At 46.9% G+C, this 15,297-nt stretch overlaps 1 protein-coding gene across 1 annotated transcript in view; it reads left to right on the top strand.

Annotated features, from left to right (window-relative positions):
* Positions 1-15,297, top strand: part of PTK2 (protein tyrosine kinase 2) — a gene marked incomplete in the record, with an annotated part of 322,618 nt that overhangs the window by 285,609 nt on the left and 21,712 nt on the right. The window contains 1 exon segment of the mRNA XM_073632301.1: positions 11,386-11,425. Coding sequence (XP_073488402.1) covers positions 11,386-11,425 — 40 coding nt within the window.

The following is a 15,297-nucleotide window of genomic DNA, read 5'->3' as shown; positions in this document are numbered from 1 at the left end:
ACTGTCCCATTACTTTAGGGGGATACAGGTCTTTAAGGCCGCTTTATTAACCTGCTACCCGATTCCCCATTGTCTCGTATTTATTGTTTGCAGAAAAACAAAATCTGCCTGTGTTTGAATGAATAACTGACCCGATTCACATCTTTGGCTCCAGTGAATGGAGAACTTTATTATCTGGGTCCCTTTTGTGGACATGTCAACTTTCCTGTCGGTGATGGGAATAGAGCTTGCAGCAATGTTAGTGCAACTTTTTCTCATGGTTCTTCACTCTTAGTGTTAGTGGTTTCTTGGGTGTTGCCTTTTGCGTTTCCTTTGATCTGTGGAGGTGTCAGCTTCTGGATACTCTTCTATTAATAAACTCCAGTACATGCGTTGGGTACCCTCCCACTGCACATCTCATTGCTGCCTTTATCATATGCTTTATGAAGCACCCTGAAAGGACTACATGCTCCAGATATTCTCGTGTACCACATTTAGCACGAGTACTAGCTTATAGCCCCCTTCCCAGCCCAGCCCAGCCATCCCTTTAATGGGGTCTGATTGCCTACGCTTTCACCGCCCAACATATTTGTTACGTTGCCAGCATATTATTTTGCTGCTGAGGTGGCTGCATTCGGTTTCCTTTTTTTAAGTTTGAATTAGATGGACTTGTGTCCTTTTTTTAGAGCAAAATTATGTAAGCCAGGGGTCTCAACTGGCGGCCCTCCAGCTGTTCTGAAACTACAAGTCCCATGAGGCATTGCAAGGCTGACGGTTACAAGCATGACTCCCACAGGCAGAGGCATGATGGGACTTGTAGTTTTGCAACAGCTGGAGGGCCGCCAGTTTGAGACCCCTGATGTAAGCCAAGTGCAATTTCTTTAATTATGTAAAATACCTGTTGATATTGCCAGTGCAGTGTCCTTGTGACAACGTCGTCTGCCTTCTAAACTCTCCTCTGTAAACTGCAAATCTCCCTGGCTCCAATAATGTAATGGAAAAGAGGAGACTAGGATGTGTTTTGTAGTCCAAATCAGAGGTGCAGTCTAGGGTGACAACGTTGCTCCCTCCACAGATACAGTAGAGTGAATGTAGCCAGCCTAGGACAGGAAGTGCTTTTGAGTCACATTAGGTTCACACTTATGCGATTTGCTGTGGCTCGCGTTTGCGCACACAGCGCAGCTGCTGTTCCTGCTGGAAAACCCAGGAAAAGGGTCCCTGCACCTTCTATTTTTAAACTGCAGCTGCCCGAAAATCCAAATGGCGGTTTTGCACCATGCAAATTCCCACACCTGCAAATGCACTGCGTGATTAGATGCACGGGGGTGCCATTTAAGAATGAACGGCAGCCCCGCACGTCTGTAAAGGAGCAGCGCTCTTTGGCTGCTGGCGGTTCCAGCAACCATTCGCCCATATATGAACCAAGCCTACAGGCGACAAAAGAAAACTAACACAGCTACCACATCTAAGGGCTGGTAAGCTGCAACATATTACATTTCTTTGGGGTTTCTTAAGCTTCAAAAACTGTATTTGATATTTGCAGTACACTTTTTGTAGCAAATTTTAATTCAATATTATTATTATTATAGGCATGTGTATAGCATCGTCAATTTACACCATTCCTTACTACCACCAGTCCCTAATTTCATTGAGCTTACGATCTAAAGACACCATCTCGCACACATACATAGACATTTTAGGGCCAACTAAACTACTGACATATCTTTGGAATGTGGAGAGAAAGCCAAGTACCAGAGGAAATCTGTACAAACACACGGAGATCGTGCAAACTCCATGCAGATAGTGTCCTGAATGGGATGTGAACTGGGGGACACTGTTGCTGCAAGGCTGAATTTTATTGTGCCATTGTGTAAATAAGCGTCTTTACTCCCCCCCACCCCACCCCCCCAACATGATTTTGCGCTTAGGGCCACCCTGCCTCAGTATATGTATGTGGGGTGGTCCTTAAGTGGTTAAAGATAAGTCATAAAAGCATTTGTAGCTATATGCTAGCTTTACAGGAGCTCTAGTTCACTCACTTCGATACAGCAGAGCAATGTGCGTCTGAATCTGTCACTGCATATGCTGAACACTGGGGCTCCATGTATCAACATTCACATAAAAAAAAAAGGAAAACGCTCTCCAATAGTGTGAATCGACTTTAAAACAACTTGGTTTATTAAAAGAGTTACACTTACAATTTCCGTAGTATAAGCAAACATACAAAGCAAAGCAATCTCTGGTCTTTCCCAGTAGCACATGCGGCTGGTTGGCTGGCGCATGTGCAATGTCGAGTGTTCCTGCTCCACCCGACGTGTTTCGGCATACGTGACGTCATCAGGGTTATATTGTTAAAAGACTTTTAGAATTCAAACGCATTTTTGATTTACTTCATGTCCGCCTGGCCAATCAAGATGACAGAGGACTCCGGACCCAGAAGAAGACAGGGAGAGGATAGAAGTGATGGGGGGAAGCTCAGACATTGCATTGATGGAGGGGGGTGGGGGCACCTTTCAAGATAGGTGTGACATAATGTGCAGATATCCCGTGCACACTTGCACAGTATGGCAGAAGATCCAGGGGAAGCTGAAATTTTTACTTCTGCTTCAAGGGTTCCAGCTTGTTAGATCTTCCTGCCAAATTTCCTGGCTCTGTACTCCCCAGACACAGAGTCTCACTCCTCCTGCTACCTTGTCCGTAATCCAAAGTAAAGGAAAAGAAAAATAAAACCCTTTTTGTTATAGCCATAAAAGATACCCCCCCACCCCCAAATAGATTTATAACATAGATGAGTGGTGTTATCATCCACCCAAAACTGGGGTTTTGTGTGTATTGAACCTTTTTTTTTTTTTTTTTTTTTGGATGGCGTGGGGAAACTGTTAAAACCCCCGTCTGTTTATTCCTCACAGTCTGTGTCCCTGGAGATTCCCCTTTACTTCCTGTCTGGGAGATGCAACAGGAAATTAGATGGACATTAGATTGTAAGCTTCTTGAGGGCAGGGACTGATGTGAATGTACAATATATATGTAAAGCGCTGCGTAAAATACCTGTAATAATAAATAAATGCCCCCGTTGGACATATGTCACTGGAAGTGTTCAGACTCTTAAGGTTTACTGTCACTGTTCCCTCAACAAAATTGTTTTTTGTTCCTTCACTGGTGATCACCAGGACCAGTCGTGGGGCTGAATCCCCCAAGTGGGGACACAGACAACAACAAAATTTAACTTTTCCAACACCCCATCTAAACATTAAAAAAAAAAAAAAATTGGCTTTACATACACTTTAAATGACAATTTGTCTTTTTCCTTTAGTCAACCCTGATCCAGCAATCTTTACTGTGTGACTCTGCTTGAATTCACACAGCTTTTCTTTAAGAAAAAATAGCCACTTTGTACTGCTCCTGCTCGCTGTAGCTCCCATTTATTCTTGTGGAAAAGACACTCATGTTGGGTTCAAGCAGTCGCTTGGATTACAAGAATGATTGGAGTTGTGGCACGGATACAGTACAAAGCCCCATTTTCATAGAAAAGGCTGTGCAGCTCCAAAACGGGGGTCACACAGCAAAAGATTGATCTATCGGGCTAAAGGGTAGGTATAGCAGTTGGTGAGCAGCACTCCGGTTGGCTAGCAACTTATTAAAGCAAAACAACAAAAGTAAAGTTGTCCTGTATGGTTTCCTGATAATCAGGGGTAGTGAACTGCACAATTTCTTGGATGATTTTAAGACCCCTTTCACACTGAAACGCTTTTCATGCGTTTTAGCGTTAAAAATAGCGCCTGTAAAGCGCCTCTCATGCCTCCCCAGTGTAAAAGCCCAAGTGCTTTCACACTGAGGTGGTGCGCTTGCGGGACGGGAAAAAAAGTCCTGCAAGCAGTATCTTTGCTCCCAAAATTCCCATGCCCATTGAAATGAATGGGCAGCGCTGCCGAAACGCCTGCAAAGCAACACGGGCACTTTTAACCCTTTTCTTCTTTGCAGGCGCCGAAAAGCGCCGCTAAAACTAGCACGCTTTACCGCTAACACGCCCATGCCCCAGTGTGAGAGTAGTCTAAGAGTAACTCCACTTTTGTTGAGAAAAAAACATTCACCTCTGGATGATCTATGTACATTTACAAGGATTTTAACAAACTTTTTTTTTTATCAGATGCCTACCTTTTTGTTCTGAAGAATTAGCATTTTGTGCCAATGTGCAGAGTGAATCCAATGGGAATGATTTTATAATTATTATTCAGCTGTTGCAGGGCTCTGAGAGGAAAACTGCAGGGTCTGCATGCCTTTAGACGTGATTTCCCTTTGGGAGTAGCTCACCAAAAAAATGTTTGTTGCAGGGGATGCCCAAAATCAGATTTGTATCCTAGCGCAGATTTCTGGGAATGTCAGTAAGCCAATCGTACAAGCAGGAAATGACATTTCCGGGGGGGCGGGGTATACACCATCTGAGTACAGAATGCCTCCAGGTTGCCATATTGCATTTCATTTTACAGAAAATTACAGCGGCTGCAGATTGAAAAGCTGCTACTCTCAGATCCCATTGGTTCTAGCATTGTGATTTATTTCAGTCTCCATCTAAGGGCCTGTGCACACTGTGGAGTTGCAATGTGCGGCAACGTGTTACATGGGTTGCAAGGCACTATCATAATGTGCTAGTATGCACCGAATACTTGCACCATATGAAAGACTTCCCTTAAGATGAAGCCCTCCAGCGACACGCTGTCACTGCTGCGGAGGCTTCTACCTTCATCCGGCCTTCCTTCCGGGTTTGCAGACTGGCCGAGCTGTGATGACGTTACTCACACTTGTGCGTGCAGCAGTCTTGGCCATGGCACACAGCAGGGTATGCCGTTCCTTCAGAGCACATGCGCCGGTGACGTCACCGGCTACTGCTGGCTAGGATATCCCCTAAACGGTGCAGGAGAGTCATTTTACCTACAGGTAAGCTTTATTATAAGCTTACCTGTAGGTAAAAATAAAAGAAGAATGGCACCGCTCTTGTGTTTCTGGTAAAGTGCACGTTGCCGCAATACAACGTGCATCCTCTGTTAATGATTACATGTGCATGTGTTGGTGCAAAGCGGTGCCATTCATTCTTAATGGCGCCCCAACACTCCTTGCCGACTGACCTGCAGTGCGCTGTGGTACTGCAGTACATTGCAATCCACCTTCTCTACTGCTTGTACTAAGAGAAACAAGCAGTCATTGCTGACCTCCTCCTGAAAATGATTCTTGCCTGGCTGTTTGTTGTCTTACTGTAACCTAGGAAATGTGTGTGTACTGCTCAGGCTCGGTGGTGAGGGGGTATGTAGTGAATGCCTCCGCAGCTGCTGCTAGAGTGCTGACAAGGGATGGAACCTGCCCTGGTTCCTGTAGAGCAGGGGGTAGGTAACCCGGGGCCCTCCAGCTGTTGTGGAGCTACATTTTCCATGAGGCATTGCAAGGCTGGCAGTTACAATGACTCCCAAGAAGCATGATGGGACTTGTAGTTCTGCAACAGCTGGAGGGCCACAGGTTGCCTGCTTCTGTTGTAGAGCTTCAAAGAACAATAGGGTAGCCCCCATAAGTCGCACATCTAGATGTCCTGGAGTGATGTATAGAGCGGGATGACGAAACACGTTGGGTGTGGCCTGGTTGGAGTCCAGGCTGAGGTTGCCACTCTATCCATCACTCCAGGACATCTAGATGTGCAACTTATAAGGGCTACCTCATTGTTGGTTGTTGTCTTAGCCAGTGAAGTCATAGCACATGATCTGCTTATTTGGTTCGACAAGTATTGAAGCCAAAGCGGTCAGGCAGTCAGCATTTTCCAAAGGTCAGGCAGCAACAGCCTATGATTTAGGCATGGGTTTCATTTTTTTTTTTTTTTTTTTTTTTTTTTTTTTCAATCTTCCACATCAGTAGAACGTTGTATTTGAGAAAAGAACAGGAGTCAATAACCTTCGAGTAGTGTGAATTCTCCCTCTGCGCAGTCACTTGGCGGTTACGCTCAGTTTTAGGCCTCTGTAGTCGCAGAGCCTATCCCTGAAGATGGTAAATGGAGCAAGTCACATAAAAGCTTGTTGCCTTCGGAGCATAGCGACAGACAAATATTTCCCTGCTCTCCAGATTCCATTCCTGTCTCGTGAAATCCTCGACCTCCCGATTCCCGAGACGGAGCACGGATGAGGGAGACCTCTCTGTTGAATGCCTGTGGTTGGAAGACCATGAAAGGGAACTTTGGATGGGTCTGAGGTTTAGATAAGATGACAGCGAAATTCCAACATGTCCCCCCCCCCACCCCTCCCCTTGTCCCAGCATAAAATACTCCAGCCATAGAGATCTTGTCACTGCCGCAGCCAAAGCAAATTTTTCTTTTATTTTTTTTTTACTGGATCGCACTTTATACTTCTTAGCGTCGAGAGTGAAGAACAGCCGCCCTCAAATATAAACACCGGATAGAATGGAGGCAGCTGGAGGGGTCACCACACTGGCGGATAAAGCACTGCTGGGGCCGCATTTTCCTTCTGTTTTTAAAGCTTAACCCCCGTTTCTAAGGAAGGGCAAAAATAATGGTAATGCCCATTACTGAAGACCTAATCATGATTGAAGAGGGAACCATTTACAGCTGAACTCAAAGCATACCGGCAAATGTCCTATCTGACAAAGAATTAGGAATATGCTGTCTGGCCACTTTTGCAATTCATATTCCTTTGCCGGGCAGCACGGCCAGTATGAGGACACTGTAAAAAAAATGATCCGCACTCCGGTTGTTGCTCTTAAAATTTTTTCAATTTATTGAATAGCCACAGAGAACAAACACTGATTAAATCAGTTGACGCGTTTCAGCCTATAAGGCCTTAGTCATAACCAGTAGTATGAGGACACTACTTTCTCTGTTAGCCAAAAATTTGCTTTGGCTGTGGCAGTGGCAGTGATGAGATCGCTGCGGCTGGAGTATTTTATGCTGGGACAAGGAGAGGTGGGGGGGGGGGGGGTGCCAGAATTTCGCAATTTCACTGTCATCTCTTATCTAGTGGTTGGAAGGTGGTAAAACCCCACAGTTGAGCTGCTTTTTTTTTACTGCCTCATTCGCTAAGCCTTTAGCTGCAGAGGCAGTGGGTTGGGGTTGTATGCATGCTGCAACAAGAATTATGCCCCCTGCTGCTTTTGTCCGGCATGGCACCTGACGTAATGTGACCAATTCACGTGAATGGGGCTGCTCTGCAAGCTCCCCGCAACAGCGTGCAATGCATGCATGTAGGTGCAGCGCGCTAGTGCAGGAATTGTGCGAAACAACGCCTCCTCACCGCCTGTGAAGCGCTCTCTGAAGAGCGATCTGAAAGGGTATTGCTCTTCAGGGAACACAGCTAGTATGAGCGAGCCTCTGTGCAGACTGCTACATTTATGCTCCTTGGAAGTGACAAGTGTTTAATGCAGTTAGTATCTATTTATCGGTATATAACATGCACAGGTGTATAACACGCACCTTCATTTTAGGAGGGAAGTTTAAGGAAAAAAACTTAAATTTTAAATAAAGAACTTTGAAGCAAAATAAGGGTCAGTGCCCATCAATGCAGCCTCACCATTGCCCATTAATGCAGCTTCACCATTGCCCATGGATGCAGCTTCACCATTGCCCATGGATGCAGCTTCACCATTGCCCGTGGATGCAGCCTCACCATTGCCCGTGGATGCAGCCTCACCATTGCCCATGGATGCAGCCTCACCATTGCCCATGGATGCAGCCTCACCATTGCCCATGGATGCAGCCTCACCATTGCCCATGGATGCAGCCTCACCATTGCCCATGGATGCAGCCTCACCATTGCCCATGGATGCAGCCTCACCATTGCCCATGGATGCAGCCTCACCATTGCCCATGGATGCAGCCTCACCATTGCCCATCAGTGCAGCCTCACCATTGCCCATCTGCAGCCTGATTAATGCCATCTGCAGCCTCACAATTGCCCATTAATGCAGCTTGAGCAATGCCCTCCGAATTGCAGTATCGGTGTATAACACGCACACACCATTTGCACCCGATTTCCAGGGCGTGTTATGGGCCAATTAAATACATTATATAAAAATCAATGACAGGCTGAGAGATGCATGACGTCCTTTTTTTTTTTTTTATTATTTTATTTCAGTGCACACCACTGACCTAATTTGTAAGCAAGGCTCATTGCTTTGTCTATCCCTTGGCGCTGCGCTAGGAACGGCTGCTGATCTTTCACCTGTTTCTGTTGCTGCTGTATGTCCGTGTTTGACATGATTACGCTTTAAGCCATTTCACATAAAGTGGGCCAATGGGCACCGTATGGGCACAATTTGGCGTCTGTGAAACATTAAGTGTCGTTGTGAGTCATCTGAGTGCAGAAAGACGCGCATTACACTCCGCTAATTGCCAATCATTCTTGTATAACAAACCTTTGCAGCTGTGTTTGCGCCTCTGACCTGCTGACTTGGAAATACTTTTTTCGTATGAATCCAGAATAGCTGTGCAACCCTTCTTTATATCAAATGCCCAAAATTCCCTACACGACAGCCGAAATTTCAAATTTGGCCTAAATCGCAGCGTAAATTGTTTGCCAAAGAGAGAGAAGGGACAGAGGGTTGGTGAAAGTGAGTACCATATTTATCAGCGTATAACACGCACCCCAATTTTAGGAGGGAAGTTTAAGGAAAAAAACTTACATTTTAAATAAAGAGCTTTGAAGCAAGCTTAGGGCCACAGCTCATCAATGCACCCTTCTCAGTGCCCATCTGCAGCCTTTAAATTGACCAACAATGCACCTTTCTCAGTGCCCATCTGCAGCCTCACCTTTCCCATCATTGCAGCCTCGCCAGTGTTGGATTATCCCTGCTGTCTCCGAGAGAAGAGGAGGAGCGAGCGCCGCTGAATTACACAGAGCCGCGATCTCCTGTGTACCCGGCGATCCGTCACAGCCACGCCTCTTGGCCCTGCTCATATGATAGACAGAACAGTGGCCCAATGCGGGGCCAGGAGGCGTGGCTGTGAGTGACGGCGCGCCGTGTACACAGGAGATCGCGGCTCTATGTACTGTAATTCAGCGGCGCTCGCTCCTCTTCCCTCAAAGACAGCAGGGATCGGTGTATAACACGCACCCACGATTTTTCCCCTGATTTTAAGGGGGAACAAGTGAGTGTTATACGCCGATAAATACGGTAATTCGTATCTAGTCCAAGGGCTCATTCCCACCAGCGGCCGCACATTAGATGTGAATAAACACACAGGAGAGAATTCGTTTTCTTAGACACCCTTCAGAATTCTGTCAGGGCAATTTTGTGAGCCCCATTCATTCAAGGTACAGGAATCTGAGGGTTTTGTGCACTGAGGTCAGAGTATCCATAGTGCACACTCCTTCCTCCAGTGTGCTCCCTCTCTCCCCAACCCCTGCATGCATCCCCACTGACAAGCACATGGCTGGGGAGTTTTGTACTGGGGATGGGTGGAGACCTATTAGGTCTGCCTTGTTGATTGACAGCCCACAGCAGTGGGTGGAGCCACAACCACAAATTAGTCCAATAGCAGCTTTCGAAGCAGTCCATTGCTGTGCGCTATCGATGAAATGTAAAGCAGACTTAAAGCAGGACCAAGGTCTTAAAGTGGTTGTAAACCTCGGACATAAAATATATGAACAAAGCGTATCCCTCTATAGTGTGTACTTGTCTCAATCCAGAGCACTAAGCTGGTGATTTACAAAAACTGGAGAGTGCAAAATCTGGTACAGCTCTGCATAGAAACCAATCAGCTTCCAGTTTTTTTTTTGTTTTTTTTTTTGTCAAAGCTTAATTGAACAAGCTGAAGTTAGAAGCTGATTGGCTGCCATGCACAGATGCACCAGATTTTGACTGCTCCAGTTTTAGCAAATCAACCCCCATGTGTCATTTCTGTCTGCTGCTTCGTTTCTCTGCTATCAGCACGAGTCACTTCTGACTAGTTTTCCTGACACAAAGAGGTTAAAAAGGTGACACGGGAGGGATCTCCAGCACACAGCCTGTGATTGACAGCCTCAGCTCTGTTGCTGTGTGAATAGGGGGGGGGGGGTGTCCCTTCCCACCAATCAGCTCTCAGAGTTATGCTGGAGCTCTGCAGAGTGTAATTTCAGCTCTCTGCCCCCTGTTTGCTGAAAGATCAGACAAGCTTAAATAAAACTGGACTTGAAATGGTTGTAGAGGAGAGAAGACTACAGATAAACAGGTACAACGTATGTAGAAGGATTTGTTTAATCTATGTGTATCACCTGAGGCCAGTCACCTCGCTGGGTATATGTGAGGGTTTACAACCACTTTAATACACGCCTAACGGTCCTGCCCCCGCATCTTCTTCTGAGTGTCGCTCTTCAGACCTCTTCATTGGCCAGCAGGGGATGACGTCACTCCTGCGCATGTGCAAAAGGCAGTCATCCCAGCACTCAGAGACTGTCCCAGCGCTGTAAGCTGAGCTGTGCATGTGCAGAAGGCAGTCATCCCAGCACTCGGAGACTCTCCCAGCGCTGTAAGCTGCACTGCTCATGTGCAGCTCAGTTTACAGCACCAGAGAAGACGGTGAGCAGGCAGGTAGGGTAATTTTATTGCAGTGCACGTCTCTTCTGCAATAAAAAGCCTGCCTGCTCGCTGTTTATTACAGTGGAACCTCAGTTCCGCTCTAATAGGGATCTAGCCTCTCAGTTCCCTATCAGGCTCCGCCCACCCTGTGACAAGTCATTTCCTTAATATGGGCATTTTCATATTTGGTAATTACGTTGCTACTATCTCTGGTCGCTTTGTTTACATTTGGCCTTCGGCGGGGGGAATTTCCCTGACCTATTCATAACCGCTTCCCAGCAGAGACTTACCCCACCCTGTACCCCCAGCTTAGAGTTGGTCTTAATGACCTCCTGTTTCCCAATCCAAAAACCGGCGGTAGTTCTTTATGAATCTGTGGTTCTTAAAGTGGCGGTAGTTAGAACTACCTGAATTTATCACCCGTAATGGTACCAACACTGGTGCAAATTAAGCGCCGGTAGTACTTAAGTTGACTACGGCCAGAAAATGTTGAAATGGCTTTTTGGCTTTTTTTTAATTCCCCCAGCAAGTGTGCAGTGAAAGCCACTTCAGTACAGGAGAGGAGCCTGTGCAAGAGTGAAGGCAAAGCCGGAGGTCCAATTTAAACTTTCTGATGTACCTGATATAACATTTTTAATATTTTTTTTACATAACATTTTATTATATTCTTTAACAGCTGGTTTGTAAAATGTATATAAAAAAAAGAAAATGGGTAAACATCATAACACGCAATGTGTGCCTTTTAATATCTCACTGGGGTTTTGGCGTGCGGTTTGCTGTTGCAACATAAAGCAGAGTTTACGCACATTACTGTCTGCTCCAGAATCCTGATGGAAACTCTCTGTCTCCTTGTCTTTGCAGGCCGGGAACCAGCACATTTATCAGCCTGTTGGGAAACAAGGTGAGCAGAACAGGTCATGCTATGCAGCTGAATGTTGCCAGTACATTTAATATTTTGTTTCTTTAAAGGGGGCCTGTCACGTTTGAGAATAATACTCGTCAATCACCTTTTATGGCAGTTACCACATTTTTTGTTTTTTCAAGGGCTACATAAAAGATTTTTTTTTTTTTTTATTTTTTTTGGGAAGGAGTGATTTTTTTTTTTTTTTTTTTTTATTTTTTGTTTGATGTTCCATAAAATGTAGCTGTGCTTGGAGTCTGATTTTCTATTTTCAGTTTGTGTAGAAGCTGTCAAGTTTATCAACTTCAGTGAACCACAACTCCAGCCGATCTTTTTCCACTCCATCCAAAACTAAAGAAAAAAAAATTTAGAACCCCCCCCCTTTTTTTTTTTTTTTTCCCCTTCACTTTTTGGCCCAGGGACACCCTGTGAGGAACAGAATTAAGGGGGGATAAAGAGAGGTTTGAAGCTTGCAGAGGAATTTACAGGGTGGCAGGAAAACAGATTTATGAAAATTAGATTAAAGGGCCATTAAAGGATAAGTTTACCTTTTTAAAAAAAAATAATAAATGCACATTTTTTTGCAGGTAAAAAAAAAAATGTGCATTTAATATTTTTTTTTTTTTATTGGAAGTTTGGAAAGCATTGCACGTACGATTGTGGGTGCTATGCAGGGTTCTTGCAAGCTCTGTGTGTAAGCTGTTTGGCCCTACAGACTCTTGCAAGCTTTGTGCGTAAGCTGTTTGGCCGTACGGCTCTTGCCAGCTCTGTGTGTAAGCTGTTTGGTTGTACTGAGTCTTGCAAGCTCTGTGTGTAAGCTGCTTGGCCGTACTGGCTCTTGCAAGCTTTGTGTGTAAGCTGTTTGGGTGTACTGGCTCTTGCAAGCTTTGTGTGTAAGCTGTTTGGGTGTACTGGCTCTTGCAAGTTCTGTGTGTTAGCTGTTTGGCCCTATGGGCTCTTGCAAGCTCTGTGTGTAAGCTGCTTGGCCGTACTGGCTCTTGCAAGCTTTGTGTGTAAGCTGTTTGGTTGTACTGGCTCTTGCAAGCTCTGTGTGTAAGCTGCTTGGCCGTACGGGCTCTTGCAAGCTCTGTGTGTAAGCTGCTTGGCCGTACGGGCTCTTGCAAGCTCTGTGTGTAAGCTGCTTGGCCGTACGGGCTCTTGCAAGCTCTGTGTGTAAGCTGCTTGGCCGTACGGGCTCTTGCAAGCTCTGTGTGTAAGCTGCTTGGCCGTACAGGCTCTTGCAAGCTCTGTGTGTAAGCTGCTTGGTCGTACTGGCTCTCGCAAGCTCTGTGTGTAAGCTGCTTGGCCGTACGGGCTCTTGCAAGCTCTGTGTGTTAGCTTCTTGTCCGTACTGGCACATGTAAGCTGTGTGTGTGAGCTGTTTTGCCCTACGGGTTCTTGCAAGCTTTGCGTGTAAGCTGTTTGGCCGTACGGCTCTTGCAAACTCTGTGTGTAAGCTGTTAGGCTGTATGGGCTCTTGCAAGCTCTGTGTGTAAGCTGCTTGGCCGTACTGGCTCATGTAAGCTGTTAGGCCCTATGGGTTCTTGCAAGCTTTGCGTGTAAGCTGTTTGGCCGTAGGGCTCTTGCAAACTCTATGTGTAAGCTGTTAGGCCGTATGGGCTCTTGCAAGCTCTGTGTGTAAGCTGCTTGGCCGTACTGGCTCTTGCAAGCTTTGTGTGTAAGCTGTTTGGTTGTACGGCTCTTGCAAGCTCTGTGTGTAAACGGTTTTGCCCCACGGGCTCTTGCAGGCTCTGTGTGTAAGCAGTTTGGCCCTAAGGGCCCTTGCAAGCTCTGTGGGTAACTGGTTTGGCCCTATGGGCCCTTGCAAGCTCTGTGGGTAACTGGTTTGGCCCTATGCGCTCTTGCAAGCTCTGTGTGTAAGCTGCTTGGCCGTACTGGCTGATGTAAGCTGTTAGACCGTACTGGCTCTTGCATGCTCTGTGTGTAAGCTGTTTGTCCGTACAGGTCTTGCATGCTCTGTGTGTAAGCTGTTTGGCCCTACTGGCTCTTGCAAACTCTGTGTGTAAGTAGTGTGGCCGTACTGGCTCTTGCCAGCTCTGTGTGCAAGCTGTTTGGTTGTACTGGCTCTTGCCAGCTCTGCGTGGAAGCTGTTTGGCCCTACGGGCCCCTTGCAAGCTCTGTGGGTAAGCTGTTTGGCCCTAAGGGGCTCTTGCTAACTTGTGGATAAGCTGCTTGGCCGTACTAGCTCGTGCACGCTCTGTGTGTAAGCAGTTTGGCTGTACTGGCTCTTGCAAGCTCTGTGTGGAAGCTGTTTGGCCCTATGGCTCTTGCTAACTTGTGTGTAAGCTGTTTGGCCCTACGGGCTCTTGCAAGCTTTGCGTGTAAGCTGTTTGGCCGTACGGCTCTTGCAAACTCTGTGTGTAAGCTGTTTGGTTGTACTGAGTCTTGCAAGCTCTGTGTGTAAGCTGCTTGGCCGTACTGGCTCTTGCAAGCTTTGTGTGTAAGCTGTTTGGGTGTACTGGCTCTTGCAAGCTTTGTGTGTAAGCTGTTTGGGTGTACTGGCTCTTGCAAGTTCTGTGTGTTAGCTGTTTGGCCCTATGGGCTCTTGCAAGCTCTGTGTGTAAGCTGCTTGGCCGTACTGGCTCTTGCAAGCTTTGTGTGTAAGCTGTTTGGTTGTACTGGCTCTTGCAAGCTCTGTGTGTAAGCTGCTTGGCCGTACGGGCTCTTGCAAGCTCTGTGTGTAAGCTGCTTGGCCGTACGGGCTCTTGCAAGCTCTGTGTGTAAGCTGCTTGGCCGTACGGGCTCTTGCAAGCTCTGTGTGTAAGCTGCTTGGCCGTACGGGCTCTTGCAAGCTCTGTGTGTAAGCTGCTTGGCCGTACAGGCTCTTGCAAGCTCTGTGTGTAAGCTGCTTGGTCGTACTGGCTCTCGCAAGCTCTGTGTGTAAGCTGCTTGGCCGTACGGGCTCTTGCAAGCTCTGTGTGTTAGCTTCTTGTCCGTACTGGCTCATGTAAGCTGTGTGTGTAAGCTGTTTTGCCCTACGGGTTCTTGCAAGCTTTGCGTGTAAGCTGTTTGGCCGTACGGCTCTTGCAAACTCTGTGTGTAAGCTGTTAGGCTGTATGGGCTCTTGCAAGCTCTGTGTGTAAGCTGCTTGGCCGTACTGGCTCATGTAAGCTGTTAGGCCCTATGGGTTCTTGCAAGCTTTGCGTGTAAACTGTTTGGCCGTAGGGCTCTTGCAAACTCTATGTGTAAGCTGTTAGGCCGTATGGGCTCTTGCAAGCTCTGTGTGTAAGCTGCTTGGCCGTACTGGCTCTTGCAAGCTTTGTGTGTAAGCTGTTTGGTTGTACGGCTCTTGCAAGCTCTGTGTGTAAACGGTTTTGCCCCACGGGCTCTTGCAGGCTCTGTGTGTAAGCAGTTTGGCCCTAAGGGCCCTTGCAAGCTCTGTGGGTAACTGGTTTGGCCCTATGGGCCCTTGCAAGCTCTGTGGGTAACTGGTTTGGCCCTATGCGCTCTTGCAAGCTCTGTGTGTAAGCTGCTTGGCCGTACTGGCTGATGTAAGCTGTTAGACCGTACTGGCTCTTGCATGCTCTGTGTGTAAGCTGTTTGTCCGTACAGGTCTTGCATGCTCTGTGTGTAAGCTGTTTGGCCCTACTGGCTCTTGCAAACTCTGTGTGTAAGTAGTGTGGCCGTACTGGCTCTTGCCAGCTCTGTGTGCAAGCTGTTTGGTTGTACTGGCTCTTGCCAGCTCTGCGTGGAAGCTGTTTGGCCCTACGGGCCCCTTGCAAGCTCTGTGGGTAAGCTGTTTGGCCCTAAGGGGCTCTTGCTAACTTGTGGATAAGCTGCTTGGCCGTACTAGCTCGTGCACGCTCTGTGTGTAAGCAGTTTGGCTGTACTGGCTCTTGCAAGCTCTGTGT

This window comes from Aquarana catesbeiana, linkage group LG05 (genome assembly GCF_042186555.1).
Source record: "Aquarana catesbeiana isolate 2022-GZ linkage group LG05, ASM4218655v1, whole genome shotgun sequence".
Classification (NCBI taxonomy): Eukaryota; Metazoa; Chordata; class Amphibia; order Anura; family Ranidae; genus Aquarana; species Aquarana catesbeiana.
This window is presented reverse-complemented; position numbering and strand designations above follow the sequence as displayed.